The sequence below is a fragment of the Scatophagus argus genome, chromosome 19, assembly GCF_020382885.2.
Source record: "Scatophagus argus isolate fScaArg1 chromosome 19, fScaArg1.pri, whole genome shotgun sequence".
Lineage (NCBI taxonomy): Eukaryota > Metazoa > Chordata > Actinopteri > Scatophagidae > Scatophagus > Scatophagus argus.
In genome coordinates, this window is record NC_058511.1 from 18,037,884 (window position 1) to 18,062,232 (window position 24,349).

Genomic DNA, 24,349 nt, shown 5'->3' on the forward strand with positions numbered 1-24,349 from the left:
TACACTACAAAGCCAGTGGTGCACTTTTTCTGAAAAATTAATTACTAATTAATTACTGTCTTATCAGGGTTAAAAATAATGCCTTATGTGCAGCACTGCAGGCAGATATGGGTGACATTTTTTGATCACGCTGACGTGGTGTTGCAGCAAAGCATCTGCAGCTCTTTTGTAGGGCACTGCTTTAGTTTACATCTACAGCTGGCATAAATAGATTAAAAAAATAATCTGAAACTGTGGCAAGTTTCAGTTTCGACCAGCAGTCTTTTAACAGACTGCTCTGAACCCTATCTAAACCACAATGCCTATGTTGGTTTAGTTGCTCTTGAACCAAAGCCACTGGTTTTACTGGTCTTCAGATCTATTTGTAGATTTCCTCTGGTCCATTTGCTTGTTTGATTCAGTTCACTTAGGGTGATGTGAAAGCTGTCATTTGAATACTATCATGATGTTTACTGTACATTCAGCCAAGATTATTTAGTAACAGTAGAAATGTCATGTACGTCCCACATGAATGTGGTGACCAACAGAGCCATGTTGTGTATTTTGATTGTTCCTCAATAAACCACACAGTCTCTATGTCCCCTGTAATGTTAATAATGCTCAAAATAAGTGATATCTTTGTAAACTGTCTGGTCTGCAAAACAATTTGTGAAAAATGCTCTTCACGATTTCACAGTCTTCAAATTGCTTCTTTTGTCCAACCAACAGTCCAAAACCCAAAGACTCTACATTTATTATCAAAAATGACAAAGAAAATCATCAAATCCTTCCATTTAATAAGTTTGAACGAGCAAATGTTTGGCATTTAGCTTGAAAAGTGACTGACAAAAACAAATAAATTCTCAAACAAGGAACTAAATTTCTTTCGATGGACTAATAGATTAATTGACTGTCAATCAACTGTTGCAGGCCTGATGACAGTTCCCTAAACTACTCAAACAATGAGTTACCAGACAATCCATGTGACACCGTATTTACTCTTCTTGGTTCATTTATAATAACCAAATCTGAACTTGAACCAAACCACAACTTAAAGGCAACAACGCATCATTGTTTTCTTTAGTCTGGAACATGGCGTGACTGCTAGACAACTTCGGCTTCTCACAAATACTCCATAATCATCAACAGACCTTTACCAAATGGTGACAGACACGAAACCTTTAATGACCCCAGTTGTTTCCGTTTCATATTTAGTAATTAATGTCAAGATTAAAAAGCACATACAAGAACGACAAGAGGTGAAGACTAGTTGACAGAATTTTCCTCAGGATGATGTTAGACAGTCAGTTTACATGTCATAAAACTGAATGCCTAAACACTATTATACTCAATGTTCATTACTATGTAATTTAATCAGTGCAGACAGAAGTGTTTTCACTACAGGTTTCAATTTACTGAGGCATCATCAAACAGCAATGCAGTAGCAGAATTCCATGCATGTAGAAAGTAAAAGTTAACACAAGCGCTGATTTACAGTATAAGCTAATCTCAAAACTGCATCAGTCAGTCAGTCAGTCCTGATAACAGCAACAACAGTATCTGATTATGTGGGACAGCCAGACATACAGTACTGTAAATGTACAGTATAGTACATAGGGGTTTGTCTGAATCTACTGCAACAACTGATCACCTTCACTAATGCTCCCCCCTTGCCAAAGATTAGTGGTACAGTCCACTGAGATGCTTTTTGCTTGGGCCTGCAAAGCTGCTAAGTCAGCATCTAGACCCAGCTAGCCATGCGGGAAGATGGGCTTGGCACTAGCTAGAGGCGGTTACATAACCCTTGTAGGGACGAGGGGGTGTGGGGGTGGGTGGGACAGGGAGAAAGGAGTGGAGGAGTGGCAGAAAAAGTGGGGGATGGGAGTTACACAGTGGTGCAGTGCAAAGCACATGCCTGATACCTATGGTGCGGAACATGCTACACACCAGCACAAAAACACAGTTATGTAACAGCAGAAATACTGATGCCGTGACAGATGTGCTGGTAGGAGCACCTTTCCCCACAGCTAGAAATATTACATGCCTGTCTTCATGCTCATGACAAGACTTGTAGCTTTCTTATTTACTTTGAAAGCAATGAGAAGCCTCAGGGGTAATCGCCATAAAGTAACAACACGTTCACTGCGAACCCTATTTTCATTTATAACTACTCTCTCTCACAAAGAGTAGTGACAAAGAGCCAGGCACCTGCACTAAGATGATAATCTAACCAATAGCAAGAACTAAAAACAACCAGATGTTAGGATTCAGCTCTTTGACCACAATGGCAGGAAGCCCTGGCAATGAGACAGCAAAGTAACAGCACTGACTGAAATACATCAGCGCAAAGTTACCCAGGGTTTGACAATGTAGAACTCCACCCGGCTGCTATGAAAATAGTTATAAAGGGCCGGAAGTGTTGGTGAACAGATAAGACTGCTGTGACCTTCAAGGAGCAAAACATCCAGGCAGCTCCTGTGGGAGAATTTATGCTGTTGTAAAGTAAAGGGGGCTTCCCTCTTATTACTCTGCTACATCTTCTTCACCATAAAAACATTTTTATATACGCATATATATTTTAAATACATTTACATAAAGGCTTTTTTCAAATTGTGCTTTGCAAATATACAGTGTAATCCCCTGATATACTGAAACATGTCATAGCATTACATTGCTTTTCACAATCTTACTTAAATATGTTTGAATGCCTTTCTCAAAGAAGACATTTCTTAGATTTTCAAATACCTTTTTGTAATATCTGTGTACCTCAGTACAAGCTATGGCCCTAACGCTGCCGTTGATGGCTTCAGTGGTGCTGGTTTCTGCGATGTGTCCCTCATTATTGGCACTAGTCGGTCCTTGTTGGCCATTGTCAGCAGCCTATTGGACTACTGAGCATGTTCAATCAGCGGCTGAACCACTGATGAGAGAAATTAGCTGTTTAGGTAAGCAAGTCAAGAAGAGAAACATGTTGGGTTCTGTGCCTGTAGAATTCTTTTTCCCTCTCTGTTTGTCTCCTCTAAGCTTATCCCGAGTGGAGCTGGTCTTCCACCTGTTTTCTTCACTCCTCGCGCACCAGTGTCTCGTTGTCCGCAATCAACTCTTCCTGCCTTCTGCTGTTTAAGAGACCGGCTCTACCAGTCATCGCTGCCACTTTGTCTTCTGCTATACAGTGGTATCACGTCAGGCCCTTTTCTGAGCATTTCTTTGAACTGTTTTGTCCATTGCTTGAGAATGAATATTTTTTTCTCCATGTTCACCTACTCTCTTCGGCCTATCCTGACCAGTCTCCGCTCCGACTTCCCTGCTCCTGTTTCTTCAGGGTTTTGTGTAAGACTACCGTGTTTTCTCCATTGGAGAGCCACCAGACCACAGTCCACGACACTCACCTGCCGCTCACAATCTCCATGGGATTTTGCCACTTGTGCTGCCAGTCTAGAGAAACCTTAAGAGTTTATTTTCATATTTGTCAAAGATCTTCTGCATTACACAAAAATTCATGAACTGTTTGTTTTTTCCTTGAATGTACTGCTTTGGGGTTCCATTTTATTCAGCTTAACAAAACAGATGTGAGGAAAGCAAGTTAACAACTAAAACCAAGAGAACAAGCAAAGAAAGGAGGAGGTGGAATCCAATCTGAGGCTATATCAGATGTACTTCAAATGTTGGTGTAAAACACCGATTGCCAACCGGTGTGTATGTGCCGCGGCACATAGGTGTGCGGGGGCATCCGGCTTCACCCAATCGGCGCTCTGGGTGGACGGCGTGCGGTTGCGGGCGGAGTGGCCAACTGATACTAACATTTATACCCGACAGCACACCGCGCAATCTTTCTAAAGTCGCTCAAAAAAGGTCGGGAAACGTTGGTGTAAAAGATTTAAAAGCTGATGAGTTGATTAAGTGAAAACTTGAAAAACATGCTTTGTTTCATTGCAATGTAAAACGCTGGTTCGAAGGCCTGAATAAGTCAGAGAGAGTAGTCTGAGATTAACCTGTTCAAGTGACCGCAAGCATTTACTTGACTTACTTTGTGATCTTAGACACTGGGAACGACTTGCTCGACTCACTATCTTAAGCTGACTGAATCCCTCAAAGCAGAGTCAGCACATTTTTAACCAACACGTTGTCGTTTCAACTTAACAATTACCCTTCTTGGTGTCCATATACAGCGACTGCAACACAATCAAAAACACTCAAGAGTTCACTGATTGATAAACTGACACAGACCATTTTATACCTGCAAAGATGTGCTGTGGAAGACTGAGCACGATCCCTGATCCCTGCAGGTTTACGTAACATGATGTCCAGCCACCACATGACCATCAAGGCCGGGCATTACATAAGAGTGGACGCCCAGATTCAACGAAAGATAAATAGATGCCTAAACTGTGTGACTGCTCTGCCCTCTGACTTCTGAACCTGTCTTATCCACTCAGAGGGGTATTCTGAGAATTCAACCAACAGCTTAACTACACTTGAGTAAGACTGCATAATCTCAGTCAACCTCCCTCCCTCTGGATTGTCTGACGTCAAAGCAGTGATGGTGTTAATCAAATTAAAGTTTTGATAAATAATCCACCGCATTTGGTTAATTATACTTTGTTCTCCACAAGGAAAGGCACAAACGTTCCTCACTAGGGAGTGACAGATGCAGGGAGTGATATGAGCCACACATACAGATGGGCTGTGGGCGTTTACAGTACACAATCAGATATGAGACAGAGAAAAATAACATTGCTCCAGTGCTGTTTATTTTTTTTTTAATTTTATTTTTAATGTCACATGTGACAAATCAGATGTTTTCTAAGAAGCTGTCTGGACTCATATTAATTCAGCTCTGATGTGGACCACATTGATAAGGGATAAAATTTGAGATCAACTGATTTTACACATTAAAGAATGTTTCCAAGTGTTGTGGAGTGCAACTGTGTTAGTTAAGAGTTGATTATCAGTAGGCTTCAACTGGGTTAGCCAACAAAGCCAGTGATAAAATTTAATGCAACAAAAATATTTCCTACAAACACTCAACAATTCTGATTTAATTCCTGACGTTCTGTTATCTAAACTGAGGTTTTTCGACACACTATGAGAAGCCCTGTGTTCTGGCTCCAGTCTGACTCTCAGCTGCAGAGAATGAAATCTCCCTCTATCCGAAGTACTGTGGGAAAACCGAGGTGGAGAGAATCTCACAGGAACCAGCAGTGTGTTGCAGCCAGGTTAAAGGGGAGACAAGAGTCACACAACACTCAGCGTGCAGGACGTTCTGCTTCTCAGACATTATAATCAAATCTTCCAGACAATCAAAGTCATACTAATAATAATAATAATACCCCCCTTACAGAGACATAACATAACTCTGCTAGTTGGAATGGTTCACAGTGATATGTGGCAGAAAGAGAAGCTGCGCACTTTAACAGAAGGTTTACAGCTATTGTCACGCTGTGGGCTATCGACAGAATCCATCAAACACAATAAACTTTAGTTTAAAAGGGGAAAATACTTCTCTGAATGAATGGTGAATAGTGTATTTTCATTCTGATTAAGTCTGTGTTTGGTTCTGAGAATGTGGGATAATAATTTGTTTTTGTACAGCCTACCAATACTGTATTTAATAAAAAATATCACTGCCTGATTTGCTCCTGGCATATGGCAGTGCAAATTATTAGCATACTTGTTATACTTCTTAGTATAACAACATAGACATCCAAAAACAAAATTAAGGAAACAAACATGAATTACACATTACGTGCTAAATTAATTTAAGATAGGGACTATTTTATATCTTTACAATAATCCACATAATATTACTGAATAACATTTCAAACAGAATTTGTCCACAATCACATTTTTTTTCCTTTTTTGTGACCAAAGTGATGTATTTTTAGTTTGTTTGTTTTTTAAATCTCCATTTCTAGCCACTTGTCCAGTGTCCACTACAAGAAAACTTCTACCACTCCAGGGTAACGGGCTTTCGTGTAACATTAACTTTGTTACCTTTGGAAAAGACTCCAAGATGGAGCGTGTGCTGATGCTGGTGTGTATCTGTAAGGAGAAACTGGAGCAGTGAAGTTAATATAGCTGCTCACCAGATCCCTGTGGAGCACCCAGTTGGCATGGAGGTAATGGATCCCATCCAGAATCTGATACAGGAGAGATTTCACCATCCCTCTGGGAAGCTGCATGGGCTTCTTGTTGGCCTTCGATGCACGGTGGAACTTGATGATGTGCTACAAGGCAGGGAGAGGTTTCATTTCATTTGTGCTTGTAGAGTGAAGCTTGTCTTGCCTCTTCTAACAGTGCAGATGCAACATTTAAGAGAAAACAGCTTCTCCACATCTTGACGGTGCTTGGAAAGTTTTGCCAACTATAATGCTGTGATTTATGGATTTTACTAACCTTACTGACAGCTGGTGGTACAGAAATGTTTTCCTGACATTACACTATTCCAGGGTGGAAGGTTAACGGCAGTAGGCAGATGGTGTATAATTTAAAGGGATAGATACTGATGCTGACAACGATAAAACACGATTATCAAACATTTGTAACAAAGATAAGTAATGGAGGACGGATATTTTGCAATTTAACAATAAAAAATCAGTTCACTAAATAAATAACCTTCTCAGGGAGTTTAATAATTATAAATCACCCCAAGTCTCTTTTTTTGCATTTGTTCTGAAAACAAACAAACAAACAAACAAAAATCATATCTGCACATATTAAACAGCATACCAGCGTATCTATGCTCTTTAATTTCAGGCCTTCCAATATGTTGGTTGGGTTCTAATAATTTACCAGGCAAGTGTGGTCATTTTTAGAAGAAAACATTTACAGCATTTACAGCATAACAGATAACAAAGATAGCAGCATAACAGATTTATCTAATAGACATTCAATAATATGGAAGTAATAATGGTTCTTATCTTCCCCACTGGTCAAGCATTGCCTCAGTTATATATTAACTATTTACATACACTGTATGGACAAAAGTATTGGGACAGACTTTATTATTGAATTCAGGAGTGGTATGGGGCTGGTTTGCAGGGGCTGGGCTAGGCCCTTAACTTCTAGTGAAGGGAAATCTTAATGCTTCAGCATACCAAGTAGACATGCACCAATTGCTATTTTCTTGGCCAATTCCAATTTCTTTTTTTATTTTTTGTAAGTATGACTTGCAGATTTTAGCAGATTCCGATTTTCTTTCTAAGAACTATAATTGACAGCATATAGAACCAAAGTCCACTTTTCCTCAATGTGAAATTTTATTTTCATAATAAAAGACATTAACCTTTACAACTTCCTGGAAAATAAAGCAACTGGACAGCTACAAATAACAGTTAACTGAAAAAGAGAGTGTCTTAACAATGCTCATACCAAGGACAGACAAGAGAGGCTGCTGGCTTGTGCACTGAGCTCTAGCTAGCTTTAGCTTTAGCCACTTTTCCTGTGCTAGCTTCTTCAAACTGGGCATGCTCAGCTGGGTGATGGTCTTTCAAGCGTCTGATTAGTTTTGCTGTTTCGAACGATTTCGCAGAAGTCCCCTCACAGTTTACCTCTGCGTCACATGTGTTATGAATTACGAGTTTTGTGTCTTCTTCACTCATGGTGAAGAACTTGCTAGCTGTGATGCTGTTGCCTGCACAGCTATGCATACAATGTGTGGCGCATGTGGAAAACAGACTGGACTGGAATTGGAGATATAGTCCGGTCGGACTCTGGTCCAGGACAAGAACGCTGAAAACTGTCTGATCCGGTCACTGGTTGGTCGATCGGTACATGTCTAATACCAAGGTATTTTGGACAATGCTACCTTAACCCTTTCAAACACCTTTGGGATGAAATGGAATGGAGATTGTGAGCCAGTGCCACGCCTCACTAATGCTCTACTGTATGAATGAGCAAAAATTCCACAGAAACACTCAAAAGTCTTGTGGAAAGCCTTCCCGGAAGAGCGGAAGATGTTTTAGCTGCAAAGGGGTGACCAGCTCTACTCTAAACTCTCATATTTTTGTCTATATAGTGTAGCTAAATAAACGGTAAACGTGTGCTAGCCACATGAAATGGAAATTCAGTTCCACAATCAAATACCACTAATTCAAGTTACATGGCACACAGCCAAAAAATTTATCAGAACTTCCATAAAGCACTTCTGTGGAATACCTGTGGTATTTGCTGTCAGTTATGGTATTGGAGATATCAGGTTATATCATGTACACATGTACTCTGGCATGTAGCAATGTCACAGAGAGACTCACCCAAAGGTCATGTTCGGCATAGTCAAAGAGGAGCCAAACTTTTCTGTCACTGTGGGACAGGAACACTTTCTGCAGGGCAATCACATTCGGGTGCTTCAGTTCTCGTAGAAGCTGAAGGACATAACAGAAATGTAATTAAGAATGACATTTTTTCAAACAAGAAAAGACATAAAACATTATGTGTGATTTACTGCCAGTTTTATGTGTATTATAAGCACAGCAGGAATCTGACAGGAGTGCAAAATGAACAGGTAAGAGTTTCAGAAAGAAAACTTTTAAATGTGTGACAACAACATTTGGAAAACAGTAAGCAGGACAAAGTGCAAATTCCTTCAGTGTGGTGGCCTGTAAATCACAGCAAAATCCCTGGTTAATGTTGAAATTACAGGGTTATCCTGAGACTTTCCACCAAACTCGGTTTCTTTAAATGATGTGCAAAAATGTGAGGAAAATTAAATTTGAACACCAGCACAAACGCAGACATATATACTGATTATTCAGGCACATTCCCTTGAAAATTGAGTGTCACAGTGAAAAAGAAAAAAGGACTAATGAGATGGGTAAAAAAATACATGCCACTTGGAGGCTCTATGCACAACCCTGTAGAGTATTGGGAGAGAATTCAGTAATAGCATGGATACACATTAAGAACTAAAACAAGACATCCAACAACATCTCATTTAATATGCAGAGATTAAAAAATATATCTGTATTGTTTATTAGCGTCTATTATCTATATGCAAAACATGAATTTTAGAGAAGTCATTATGTAAAATACAACCATCACACACAGTGTGAATATGAGGAATATGAGGCAGCAGCCATGTGCATACAGTATAAAATACTGTATGTGATTTTAAATGGTAGATGGCTGGCATTCAGACTGTGTATAATCCTCTTAACAACATGAGCTGATCTGGGCTCTGTGTCTCATTGTGTTAATCATATATTACAGACAGGTCTCTGAAAAAAGCTTAAGGCATTTATACAACTTCACTGGACAGACTGAGATAAAGAAACAGACAGGAAAGACAGGCAGGGGAAGAGAAAGTGGGGTGTGACATGCCACGAAGGTTGCCGGCTGGAGTCCAGCTGGCAACGTTGTGGTTATATTGCATGCTTCAGCTACCAAGGCACTCCAGTTCAGTCATAGTGGACAAGAGTCTTTGTGTCCAAAACTTTGATCCAGAGAGAAGTATCTGTTGCTACTATGGGACGGGAGGTTGGTAAATACATTCATTGTCCTCAGAGGATAAACGCTATTACTGTGGTGATACACTGATCTTTCATCTAGTCAAGTTTTGGAAGTGGGAATGTAAACAAGACATATGCCATGGATTCAGTGAGTTAAGCTGCAAACTACAACTTCAGTTCCATGTTTTTAGCCTGTATTTGTTTACATTTTGACAGACTGGCATCATTAAAAGTATGTTGAATAAGCTATTAACAGTTCCTGTTTGCAGTGTACCCATGTATGATTACTCTTATACTGCAGAAAATGTAAACTTGACTTGATTCTCCAGAAAGTTCTGGAGTAACAAGCATCTCTTTTTCTATGATTTCCTATTGGATTTATGGACCTTTATTCAAAATGGACAACAGATACAATTACGCACTCAGACAGCATAAATCACACTAAATATAGGAGCTATAACTCAGAGAACGAGGGGGAGTTTTGACGCTAATCTCAGCAATCAAGTGCCATGGGTTTTGAATTATCTAAAAAGCCTATGAGTATCACAGCAATTGCTGCAACTCCAACTGCTGACCGAGCTGACAGGCCAGCTAAATCACTCAGTCAAACTACAATAACTAACTTCCCAGCATGCACCTGTCACGCTTAGCTCATGCAGCCTTTCCATCCTTGCTTCCCCTTCAACTCTCCCACGTGCCTCACAGCGTTGAAACAAAATTAAAGAATTAGCATTTGTCTCATAAAATGAGAGAATTCCAGTAAAATGCACTTAATGCTAACAAATCACTCAATAGGCTATACCAAATATGTACTATGAATTATTATGCTAAAATGTGAATAAAAATTGTCAGCTTAAATACAAGACCAATTTTACATTTCACCCACACCCCGGCAACTTCCATCTAAAGTGCATGAAAAGCAGAACTTAAAGCTTCAGTTGTAAAATGGAATCATTTTGTTTATGGATCATAATGTAAGATCAGTCATTCATGTAAGAGTTCTCTTAAGTGAAACATAATATGATGTGATTTCAACGGGAACAGCAAACTATCCCAGTGACAGAAATGCCGCAATTAGGTGTCCCTTTTAGTTTAACCCATTGGATCAGCTTCAAAGAAACAGTATGAACTCTTCTGCTGCTGTCTTTTCATTTATCGGGGAGCTGAATGCCTAATGGACGTTAACAGTGAGACAACTGAATAATGGAAGACCTCATCCTGGCTAATGCTGCGTAGTGTGTAGCTTCATTCAAGCAGCTCCTTTTTGTCTTTGTCACTGTGTTCACTGGCTTCACCCACTCCCATGCCCACTGTGCCTTTGGCCGACCTGTCACAGACTGTCCATAATCAATCATGCTCTTTTGACAGGCCTTCAGATCTGCAGGGTGTTTTAATCAGGAGCGAACCAGAACTGAAACAACGTATGGTGAATCCTACCCACTGAATGAATTATTTAGTTGTACAGGCTGTCATGACCCTTAACTGTCCTACACCTACAGCAAGATGCAGACACAGGATATGTTAAGATCCTGAGTGACATGCTCAGACCCTGAACCTGTGCGTCTCTTCAATATGTTTGTGTTTTAATTTCATGCCAACAACCATTAAAATCAAATTTTCCCCCATCAACTTTTAATTTTTTGATATTGTGACTCCCACGCAGTAGTTGTGCCATGAGCACTATGCTTTTGGGCTCCACATTTTCCCATTCATGCATATGCATATGTTGGCTAAGTCAAGAAAGAGAGAATGTCCTGTTTGCTTAATAACTGAGTAACACAGATAGAGAACTGAATGACACATACACATAACAGGTTTTGGCAGTCAAATACCAATGTGAGCCAAAGTCGCACTCAGAGTGTAACTAAAGCTGTGTAAATACCTTGGAGCCTTAAAACTGGTTCAATAACTTACAGGGATATTTAAAAATCTCAAATTTCAGAGGTTCAAATCCCCAAGTTGCATAGTAGAGCTTACACACTCACAAACAGAACTGCACTGGTATTATTTACCTAATTTTATCACGTAAACATCACTGAGTATCTAGAAAAGTACTTTAAAAACATTCTTTGTTCTGGTCCGCTGTCTGATCTTCTATGTACCGTAACCTTGTTCCAATACCAATATGAGCCTCCGTTACAGCCTAAAAAGCTGGACTGGGTAATGGCAAGTATATGATTCTTCCGATTCATACGATTTTCTACAGTATAAGTTATCACAAAGCTTCAGAAAGGGATATGATCACACAAATGGCTCAACAGTATTGTTAGCCTTTCCTGCTTAGCTTCTAGACCTTACTTCATTTTCCAGCCTTTGGGAAATGATTTTGCTAATTTGATCATGTTCAGCAGATATACTGTTTACCTCGTTCACCATCTCATTATGGTATGTTATGTTAACATCTGCTAATAAACACTAAACACCAAGTACAGCTGAGGCTGATGGGAATGTCAGTAGTTTTGCAGTTACTGGTGATAAAACATCATACTGGATAAATGAAATGATGGAAGTCACACACACGGCCACTAACAGTGTAAAGTGCAGTTGGCTTCATAAAATTACAAAGACTGTTGGATGTTGCCCCCGATTCCAATATCAGAGTGTAGGAGGAAGCGAATTCAGGCAATGTATGAGGATCCAATGAGCACTTTGTTTAAAGCATAGTGAGACTTCTAAAATTCATCCTGAAGTACTTTTTGTGTCATGACACATTTGACATGAAAATCAAACGATTGGAGTTATTGTTCCTAAATATCAGGAACACATCAGACAGGAACAAATCTCCAAAGTTAATATGTCTCTTTGGATAGAAACTTGGCTGATGATCACCCAAGACTCATTGTGAGTAAAAGAGCTACAGAAAGAAGAAACATTTGTCCAGAAGGGAATTTCCTGTTTGATTACACAGTCTCAAGGACACTGCACATCTGAAATCAAATAAAAGCTTTTCTGTAGTCAAACTGCAGTTATTTTAACAAGATGACTCTGAAGATACCGATTTCTAAACAAAAGAAACTGATTCTTACAGCATAAAATAGACGAGAACACCACTACCCAGAGTGTATTTGGAGGCTCTAAAATAGATTAGCAGAATCATCAAAATAAATCGTAATGTAGTTGTGATAACTGGATCAACTATGCAGCAAAAATACTGTATTTCAAATTTTGTTGTCCTCATAAGGGCAAACCTTAGAATGGAAAGTGACAAAGAGAGCAGCAAACTGAGGGGAATAATGCAGCAATTGTACGCAAGCTGTTTGGCCTCTGGATAGGGAAATGAGGTTTGTGTTTAATCACAACCCTAATCCACAGCCAATAATGGGGCATTGTGGTAATGAGCCCTGGGCTTAGGGCCTGTACACCCCCAGCTCAACCCTGAGGGCCATGCGCTGGACGGGACCGACTCGCTGAGACCTCAAATGATCACTCACTTAATGCGGCACTCACACCACGTTCACACACAAAACCAGCACTTGATGTGGAATCACGAACACAAATTTGACTCATTCACTGTACTACTACTACTGTCACAGGTACTACTACCAGGTCACAAGACCAGGGTCTTCAATTCACATACGTGACTGCTTTAGCTACAGTTACCATTTTTTTCCCCATACAGATTCGAACACAGCTCTCTCTCTCTCTCTATCAAGTTCCACATTTTGTATATCTGTATATGTGCCCAAGCTGTGAAACTGATAGGACTAGTAGACCAAATGGTACACTATACTATATCTACTATCACAATTGGTAAACAGAATCACTAAAACTTAACTTAGCTAAAAATTATTCCAAGAAATGACAGATGAGTTGTCCAAAAGATTTTCATATGCAAAGTCACAGACAAGAAAGGATGCATGTAAAGAATGAAAGACATGCAAATGTAAAGAGAAATAGGTTTTGCAAATGTTTGACAAAGAAGGATCTGCAATCATCGTGTTTGTTAGGCCTCAAGTCTACAAACAATGCTATTTGGTGGGTAATACTGAGTGTACATTCAAATGCTTGTTAGTTTACAGGAATTTAAAAGTGAAGCTTTATTGCAATCCACATGTATTTTGCATGTACCTTGGAGCCAGCGCAGACAACAGCAGCTCAAACACAACAGCAGTGATTCAGTGATCTGTTACAAAAATGTTTCAACATCCTGCCTGGTCCCACATGATGCTAACAAAACAGCACAAAGCAGATGATTTTCTTAAGCCATCTGACGCATTACTGTGTATTAACCATATACTTATCTCTGCTGTACATATTTTACTAGGATTTATTCTTAATTCTGAATTTTGCAAGGTGCTGGTATTATAACATCAAACAATAAAACCAAGTCCTGGGAAAATGCCACTACAGGACATAATCACACATCTGTAAGCCAGCCTTGGCCACAGAGAGCTTGGTGCCCTGTGGGAAAAGTTTCCATGCGCAGAGAATCTTGTGACTCACTTTTATGCACTATTAGGCAAAGGCCGTTTAGTCGATTCTTTAACATGTGCAGGGATGGGGGGGGGGGTACACTGAGCACACTGCTGAATGCCATCATGTTTTCTGCTGCAAAAAGATGCTGATCATCAATAACTGTCTGAAAACTGGAGCATAGTAGGAATAAAAGAACTGGCCGTTTGTCCCCCTTCCCAGTAAAATAGGTCATGTTTTTGCAACGGCCTCGGAGAGAATGCACTCGCTGGATGGGTTTCAAATATTTGCAGCTTAGCCAGATTCTGGCCAGTTCACCTTTAAAGGGGCTACTCAAGACCCAAATGTGTTTTCAGGTCACTGACCATCACATAACACTGGTCAGACAGTTTCTTAGTCTGCACAGGAGCTCACAAAAAAACACATACAGCTGGTCTTCAGTCACAATTAGAGTTGAGAAAAAATCATCTGTTGTTGTTTTTGCATTTACAAAGCTGAAACCAGTGTGGCTGTTACTTAGTAGCAGAGGGTACAGCTCAAGTATATCACTCCCTTTTCTGTGAACCATACCCACTGTTCCCACAACATGCTCATTTACTTTTTTTTTTTTTAAACATTCTTTTGACTGTGCTACCCACCATGGTTTCTGTCTCATTTCTTTTACAAGAACTTAGATTTACAAGAAAATAAACAGTCAGGCTACTGATAATTTTCATCGATTACAGAACATTGCATGCTTTCACTTTTGGTGACGTAGAATTGAAAAGCCTAAAACCACGTCCAAAACAAGACAACAAAATAAAGACTCACTGTTTAACGACTGACCGGAAAAGTTCAGCATTTCTGCTTAATACGTATGCGGTTGCTGTTGCATCTGCAGTGCATTTGTTACTCTGTCTAAGCACATGCTAACTTTGCAGATCCACAGGTCCAAGCCACAGTTGGGAAACTTCTGGTTTCCTTTTATTATAATTTCCTTTAGCTTGGATCTTAACTGCTAACTTCAAACACAAAGTTGCTGTGAAGAATGTGGGAAGACAATCTGGTAATGTTGCATGAACAGGGAATTTTATGTCTCTTCTGTGACAGTGAGCACAATACACCACCTTCAGTAACTATAATCCAGGGATGTTATGGCTGACTGAATTAACTTTAATACCCCCTGTAGCATTCACTTTTCTGTCACTGCGGTAATGTACTGGTATTTCTCACATAATAGAAAGATTGACACACACACACATATAAACACAGATTATCGAGAAGACCACCTTCCCAACTTAAGAGGAGAAGGCCCAGCCATCATCACATTGGCTCCTTAAAAAAAAGCGCCTCAGATCCTTTACTAAGTAAAAGTACTAATATCACACTATAGAAAAATCTGTCACACGTAAGTTAAGTACTGCATTGAAAATGTTACTTTAGTGAAAATATCAAAATACCTGCTACTTTTGCATGCTTCTTTGTATTGTAGCCCTGGCACAATAATTTCCTTCAGGATCAATAAAGTTCTTATCTTATCTTAAAATATAATCAGGAGAATGGACTCTATGAGAATGTAGGAGTGCGACTGTCCCCTGTTACACTTATCCACCATTCAATGTTTCATATGCTATATTCAATGCTTATATGCTATATGCTATTTGTATCTTTTGTGAGCAAAAATCTGAATCGCAACTCAAGTTTAAAATATGCGATCAATATGAAACTAATATTTGAATTACAAAAACTACAATGTCTCAAGCTATTGCTGACCTGCCTGCAACTGGGCCTGCTATGCATGATACTAAAACTACTATTAAACTGGCACCAGTTTACACATTCAGATACCAGACTTAACACTGGCTTGAAGGAGCTTTCAGCCCTGTGAAACAACAATAAATAACGTGTGTAGGTTACACCTTAGGGTTCAGAAGTCTTGTATCTTCACAACACATCAGACTGACGGAGGAATGAGCTTTTGTGAGAGAGAAAAGTCCTAGATCATCCTGCTCCTGAGGACTGATTAATGGCTGGCTACTCTCATGTGGCTGGTGAACAGGGGGTCAATAAATCCACCGCAGGCTGCTGTGTGCAGGGCTCTGCCTGCCACTGGTTACAGACAACACTGCAGCTCTGTCTGTGTGATGTCTTATCCTTCCAGAATGCACTAAGTGACAGCCACTGGAAAAACAAGGCGTCGGTACAACTACAACAGCAGCAGCAGCAGCAGCAGCAGCAGCAGCAGCAGTAGAATTTTGGTATTATTTATAGACAAATACTGCTGACTAGGCTGTGTCTTTGAAGCCGCAGCTTCAGGGACAATATGTTAAATGCAATTAATACAATGATGTGTCAGACTGGAAGCATGTTAAACACACACACACAAACAGATTTGTGCCTATATCCTTTGTACTGTATGTTTTTGCTTGGGTGAGTCTTTATCAAACTATTCCATTCAACTGACAGCAAGACATCAGCCCTCATCGGATCCCTAGCAACCACGTGCTAGGGTGTTTCAACCTACACCCTGTACAAATACAACTGAAATATGCTCCTATTTGCACCATGATCAGAAACAGAGGCTGCATTGTGGAGGCAGAAAAGATGTAGCCTCATTTCAAAGCAGGACTGCAATTTGATGTTTCTACCTTTGAGGTGGGAGAACCATTCAGACACTTTATTACTGAGTAATCTTCTCACAGTGGATCATTATTACTGAGAAAGAGATCGTACACTTAGCTTCACAAGGAAGGCTTTCAAAAAAGAAAAAATAACATCCTACAGTTAACTGAGTCAGTGTTGGGACTATCTGCCCACATGTGCTGCTATGGCAGAAAGAGGGGGAAAAAAAGGAACATTTAGCAAAACAAAAGCCATTGTGACTGGCAGGAAAAATCAAGACTGGTTTCATGGGAATAATAAAATTCGAGAACAATGTTTCAATTCACGAAGGTCAAACTTAATGGAAGGAACAGATGTGAAACAGGAGCAAGTGGGTGAATGGACTTCTACTCTAATTATTAACCACTGAGAATTTCTGAGCCCCGTAATAAAATGTGGAGTCACCTGAATTAAGTCAATGACTTTGTTCTTTCAACACAGTCATGTTATGGTGAAACAGTGGCATCCATGGATTTGAGGATAATTCCAGTTTCACATTTTATTTTCATAGTTTTGACATCATTGCTAGTGTTAATTGTAATACTTTCATTCACTAAGGGTGACTGCTGAGGTCCAGGGAAACACAAAGATCTGACGGTTTTAAAACAAACCCCCTAGGTTAATTTATTTCAAACAGAACAACAAAAGCAAATTGTGTAATTATTATCCAAATTGTAAACAGCCAAGCAAGGACTGCCGCTAGCATGTTAATCTGCAGCCATGAGTACACCCTTCTACAACTGTTTTGTTACAATGTATATTTCAGTTGAAATCCATGATTGAAAATGACTTTTTAAAAAAATTATAAATAAGTATTGGACCCAGTTAGAAGAGGCTGACACTACCCGTTAAGCAAACCAACAGTCCTTCCCAAAATGAAGTTAGAAAGAAACTACGGCAGGGTGGGGCCATATGGACAAAATCAAATATCCCAATATCTTCACCAGATGTGACACTAGTGTAGGTGTTGGCTGATAGTGTTTTCACAAAGCATTAACACAATGACACTCCTAAGAAATAGTCATCAGTGATGTGGAAATGATGACTAAGTGAGTGAAGGCAAATATTAGCTCTATAGCTAGAGCAGTCTGCAAAGTGTAGAAAGTGATATTACTTTACTATATCGCAGCCTTTAAAACCAGGGAAAGACAACACTCACGATATAACAATAACCAAACTGTTATAAATATCTAACGTCAAATTACAATGCAGATACTGTCAATTTTATTTTCTTTCCAAAATTTTGCTTGAGTCATTGAAACTAAACACGACAGCTGACAACCTGTAGTTCATTTTCCAAGTCCAAAACAGTTCCTGCCTGTCACTCGACCCGCGCTCCCTACCCTCCCGCTACAAACCACACCCTGCTGAACTCAACCTACACAAGTCAGCTCACTTTCCACAACCGGCTCGCAGAGGATTGACCCAGAGAGCTGCCCAAGCATTATCTAAACACAAACTGCTTCTGTCACAGGGGTTTAACGGCTGTGAAACTTCAGCGGACCGTGTTAGGCAACCTGCTGACAATGTTGACCTCACTGAGAGAATGCACCGAGGCTGGTCCAGAAAAGAAGTGGGGTGGTGTACTCAGTAGAAAAACCATATTCAAGGCCCTGCTAACATCCTGATGAGGTGCCGCCATGAAGGGCAAAAAGTGAAATATCATGAGCTGGATCGGTCTTGTACTTTATATTTCCTTGGTGTACTTTGGCTCAGCCTGCCTTGTTTACTGCCTACTTCAGATACTGACTTCCTGTATTTCTGAGATCTGAAGTTAAACCTGTTTTGATCCTCATCTGAGTAGATTTGTTTTTTTTTTTTAAACTTTCTGCCAGACACCCAAAATAGAAACAGAAAGTACACTATTCACTCATCTCAGAAGCAGTGGAGACACTGATTATGTGGTGATGACAAACAGATTTGGTGCCTTTATTCAAATGATGAAAAAGATGAAAGATGAAAATGAACCGCGAATAGCTTCTGTCATGTCATCACTTAACTAGTTTTTCCATTTTATCTGACGCTGTCCTTACTCAGTTTGCATCACACTGCACTTAATGCACTTTAATGCAATTTAAAAGGGATTGTTTTGCTTGACCGGATAGTAAAATTTTTGATTAAATCAGCTAGAGCAACAAAACTTGTCTATACAGTTGACCTGCACTGATTTGCTTTATTACTCATGCATTATATTTCTCCATTTTCAAAAGGGACACATCAACATGGACAAGTCAAAAAAAAGAAATCATTAAAGACCCTGGCCAGTTTATGCTGTTAAACCAAAAGGACATAGCAGCCAAACCAATCTCTCTCCACCCTTCCCGCCTCAACTCGACTGAATGTGTCATGCCAGTTCCTGAACTGCACAGTCCGCTAAGCAAAGTGAAGTGGCGGTTTGGGAGGCACAAAGACTTCTTTGTTCTGCCGTACAAGAATAGAAGAATTCTGAAGCACAACCAATTTCTCGTGGTTGTAGCGTTCAGAAGACAAGTGAGGTGAGACTTGCTCTGCTGAGACATAATGGTGGGAAGGACAAGCTCCGACACGCATTCTTTTGTTCCATATGCGTGAGGAATCCAGGTACATGGAGCTGCAAAGATAAGCTGATTCATCGATCTATCGATTGAAAGAAAATGAATCACGAAATATTTTGATGATCAATCATTTCAGTCATTTTTCGAGCAGAAATGTCAAAGATGGCTGCAGCTTCTGAAATGTAACGATTCACTGCTTTTCTTTGTCTTTTGAGTTCTGGACTGTTGCTTGGACAGAAGAAGCAATTTGACTGATTTATTTATTTCAATTATTTTTACATATTTTTTTCATTTTATAAAGTAAACGATTAATGTATTAATCATGAAAATAACTGGCAGATTAATCAACAACAAAAATAATCATTAGTCACATCTCTAACGTCCCTCACAGAGTTTTCATATAATGATATGACATGTTCTGAAGCTCTGACTGAAGCTTTCTTTTGTCAACAAAAACCTGTCCTAACTAAACTTCTAGAGGCACTTTACTGCTGTGACACAGTCAGCATTCTGTTATGTTAAAAGCAAAAAAAGTGTGGTGTCTGATGCACACCTGGAAATAAATAAAACAATAACTTCAGACGGACTCTTTTTCTCAGCCTAAGCAATAAAACTGTAAAATTACGGCAATGTCCAGGCTTATATTAGCACTTCCTAATAAATACAGCTCATTCATTTAATTGAGTTTGCTGTGCTGACAAAGTTCTTGTGTCAAATCAGGGCACTCAGGGCAACACGCTGCATTGGTCAAAACATGTAAGAGCACACTCCTGGTGGATTACTGAGGCAATATATCTACTTTTTACCTCACAATCCTGTCCACTCCAGGGAGTCTAATAAGCCATCAGCCTCATAGATCTATAAAGAGGCTGCACTGATTCAATCCACTGGATCAATGCTTACATTGATCTCGACCTTAGTATTAGTATTAGAAGTACTTAGTATTAGCTTAACATTAACATTATCCACATTAAAAGCAGTTTCGTACTGCATTCATTTAAACATGAAGCACAAAGCTACCACTGAAGGCAGCGGTTGGCTTTCAATGTCACCAGTGTTAACGAAGGCATGGTAAAATTCTATAAGGGTCTAGAACATCCATCCATTTTCTATACCGCTTATCCGTCAGGGTCGCGGGGGAGCTGGAGCCTATCCCAGCTGACTACGGGCGAGAGGCGGGGTTCACCCTGGACTGGTCGCCAGTCAATCGCAGGGCCAACACACAAAGACAAACAACCACACACTCTCACACTCACACCTAGGGGCAATTTAGAGTAGCCAATTAACCTAATGTGCATGTTTTTGGTATTGTGGGAGGAAGTCAGAGTACTCGGAGAAAACCCACGCAGGCACAGAGAGAACATGCAAACTCCACATAGAAGGGCCCAGACCGGGATTCGAACCTGGAACCCTCTTGCTATGAGACGACAGTGCTAACCACTGCACCACCGTGCCGCCCTAATTGCCTAGAACAGTAACAGCAAATTTTGCAAACATGAAATTTGCCAATGAAAACAAAACATGAACATTGCATTTGAAAAAGTTTTATTAGCATTGAAATAAATATCTGGCACTGAAAAAAGTTCCATTAAAAATAAAACAACAGATCAACTAACATTACTGTTGGGGTTTATTTTATTATTTGTCAGTGCATTTGAATGATTACTTGCTGTTCTTAAGTTAAAGTATATAACAAAAACTCTTCTAGAATATAATATCAACTATACCGTTATTGTTCACCTTTTCTGATGCTATGCTGGTCTGGCAGAGCTCTGCTGGAACAAGCTCTAATGTTAGCTAATGTGACTCTGACACTCGATTTTTCTGTCCATTACTGTATTGGCAGTAGCAGATACCAGAAGTAATAATTATTTGTTAGAATTCACTGTTTCAGGAACAGCAAAAGGACATGCACCACAGCAATGCTTCTGTCTGCTCGCCTTAGGAGACACTGTCACGGTCTGATTTGATTATGCTGGAAAAGAATGCTGCTCAAACAATGACAAAACACATCTTATTTTCATTATCCCTCCAGCGCATTTATCAAAAATAGTTTGCCCGCTTTGCCATCCTCAGAGGCTTTAGAAAGGAGTGACTGTTCTTTCAGATCTTAAAAGAAAAAGCAGATAATCGAGGTGATCAACAAGCAAAAAAAAGCAGAGAAGCTTCTTCGCTCGTGGAATAAAACAACACTGAGAGAGCTCTGTCATATTGCCAACCCATTTCTTAGGTGAATGACAGTCACAGCTGAATCTATAACAGCACCTGCAGTTATTAAATGCACACAAAAATATATGTGAGATTCTTTGGCCACAGGTCTGACTCATCACCTGTCTGTCGGGTGATGACTAAGCATCAAAGAAGACAATGCATGAGTCTATAAGAGCATGACTCATTTACCTTTGACCTGGTTGGAATACAAAGCTGCTACAAAGACCAGAGAGAAAGACTGGTGAGCAGGCAGGCCATCTGACTCCCGCTGAGATGCATACTGACAGACAGTCCGAGGAAATAACACAGGAGGTAATGAAGGAACTAAACAACTTCATCTCAAGTGCAAACACAGGGCAATTTCAACCAATATTACAGTTAAAAACATAAGATTGTGTTTTAACACTACAACATGTGAAAACATTTTCCTTGTTTTCAGATGAAGGTAATCTAATATCTTCTCAGCAGTCTTGGCTCTAGCTAAGGACTTCTGAGGATGTAGGTGGCCTATTTTAATGCTAGCTTTGATTCCTGCTTTTTTGCAGAAGTGCTGCAATGCTAAACTATAGCTCTGTAGCCTAGACAGACAATGGGGTATGCCAACGGAGACTCAGGAGATCAGAGATACAAATTCAGCGTTTTCAGTGTTTGTTTTTTATCGTTCAACCTGTTACCTGTGCCTGCATGACGGGGAAACAATGCATGTACATGCTAGCTGCATGTACAGCTGTAGCCGTGCAATATTCTGACCCAGATACAGGCAACGTGAGCTGATGCAAGAGTCTGCCTTTGTCGTCGCTAGTTCTGTGATGGCGGTTTGGTGTGTCTGGGGTTAAACCTGGGTCTTAAAGCGCCGGTCCTGTTGGTTAGCCACCTTGGCAATCGCAATTGTTGCTTTTTTTTCTATAAATCATTTGTATCATTAGATATTCATGTGACTTGAAACCCAGTTTTTACATTTAACAGTGTACACCTCAGCTGCTGCATTATTGGGATTGTCTGCCATAATTTTCTTTTTGGAAAAAGAAAAGCGCATAGCAAGGGTTGTGATGCTGTGATGGGTTGTGAGGCTGGGATCTAAGCTACCCAGAAGGCTGCATGCGACTGGTCATAACCCATTCACCCCATTAAAGTGACATGTGTCAAACAAAAGTTATCGCAGTTATCTAAGTGGGTCAGTGGATGAGTAGGGCCCATCTTCAGAAATCAAGTATCAGGCAAACTACACTGCACTTTGACATTTCAATATAAAAGTGTTTGCATACAGCACCAGTAATGAGAGCACTGCAGAATATTTGCAAGAGTGTTTGCCAAGAAGCTGTAGAATTAGACTAGCCTCTGCATTACACTTCCTGTTGTAAAGCTAATTAAGTCACCACACAACCCCAAAACACGAACTAATTGAAAACCAGATGAGGGTCCTGCGTTTCCACCAATGCCTTATTTAGATGGACACTTTTCCAAATCTTTAGAAGTTGATTTAATAAAAAATTCCTGCATAAAATAAAGCCTGAAGGCACATAGACATCCAATAGACATTTGTTTGTTTTAGAGCTGGCAGTCAGTCTGAAGAAGAACATAAAAATATATTTGGATTGCGTAATGACAGGTTTGTGAAAATATTTCACTCAGAAAGCTGTGTGATTGGTTGGGTAACAATACAGCTCTTCAGAAAGTATAGCTTTATGCTGGCTTTCCTCTACTCTTAAACCAGAAGCAGAAATCGGAGATGTAGCAAATGAATTGCCTCTGCACACCAGTCAAGTGGCAGTTTAGCATAATTATGAACAAAACTTCAAAAGGTAGTTTCTAAAAAGTGAAACGAAAGTGAGGAAATCAAGCTAACAACTCATTTTTCATCAGTCGTTCCAATACACAAATATTTTCACAGCCACCTGATGATGTGGAGTAAAGTAAGTGAAGAAAGGAAAACGCTTGTTTGTATATCAGTAAATCTGGGTTGTATGGTTTCCCTTTGAGACTGCCAAATACAGATTACCGCCCCTGCTGGTATGGAGAGTTAGCTCCTTTCACACAGACACTGAACACAAGTGCTAGTCGGCCATTGTGCTGTTTTCTGTAAAGTGGACTGAGATGGAGTGTCAGGATTTCAATTCTAAATGGACTGCAATGACTGCAATGAAACTGAAAAGGCAGGGTAGGTGATTCTCCCAGTATTTTCTCTATCCGCTTGGTTTGGCGCATGCCTAAAAAAACAACAAAAAAACACCAAGAGCAATTCAAAGATGACACAACTCATCTTTGAAGTCTGTGTCAGATGGAGAAGTAATCCAGTGGATTTGTGTCAGAGTTCCTCCAGGAGTTGCAGGTCTTGATGGAGCTAAGGCCGAAACTGCAAACCTGACTGACGGGCTCTGCAGCAAAGCAGCATGCAGCCCGTCTTTTTAAAGATTTAAAGTGTAAACGACAGTTGTCAGGGCATAAAAGCAACAACCTATTGAATACTCGAATGAATACTCAGTGGTATAATAGCATAGCTGTCAATGCTGAAAAACATATTTAAATTAATATTATTTAATTTAAAATTTGCTTAAATTAATATTAATAATAGTATTGAGGCCTATAGTGCAGTATGCACTATGAATAAATTCATGTACTGTACAAAGGCATCTCTGTACTCTCACCTGCTTTCTGATAACTCTTTCTGCAGCTATTCCTCTCCAAGCTGCTTCATTTTCTGGACAGACTGTAAAAAAAAAGACTCACCCGCTTTGGTTTTCAGTACACTGGCCTTAAGCCTTGTATCTTGTCACAAGATTCTTATGTGACAACACCTCTGCTTTATCTATTGTAACTATTTTACCGCTAGAAGGGGTCAGAATCACACCACAAACCTAGTGCATATTTTGATAGTGTTGTCAGGCAAAAGATATAGAGACATAACGTCCAATCCAAACACACAAACATGATGCACGTGTTTTTAGATTCAGTGTCACTTGCGTTTCTCAATAATCTCATTATGTCCTTTGTTCATAGAGAATAAACATCTATACATCTGCTAAGAAATCTGCAAAAGAGATTCTCCCCTATAATCCCTCAACACACCCGAGAATCATCAGTTTTCTGCAGTATCAAAGTTGACATCTAACTCACAGAATCCATGGC

The 24,349-nt window shown here is 39.8% G+C and overlaps 1 protein-coding gene across 3 annotated transcripts in view; it reads right to left on the bottom strand.

Moving 5' to 3' along the window:
* cdk19 (cyclin-dependent kinase 19) overlaps nucleotides 1-24,349 on the bottom strand; it is a 52,331-nt gene that overhangs the window by 22,234 nt on the left and 5,748 nt on the right. For all 3 annotated transcript variants that reach the window (XR_006841572.1, XR_006841571.1, XM_046372420.1), the window contains exons 3-4: nucleotides 8,232-8,342; nucleotides 6,066-6,206 (exon numbers count right to left, since the gene is read on the bottom strand). Coding sequence is in view for 1 of the 3 variants with exons in the window: in XM_046372420.1 (XP_046228376.1) it covers nucleotides 6,066-6,206; nucleotides 8,232-8,342 (252 nt within the window). In the remaining 2 variants the exon portion in view is untranslated. The remainder of the gene's footprint in view (nucleotides 1-6,065; nucleotides 6,207-8,231; nucleotides 8,343-24,349) is intronic.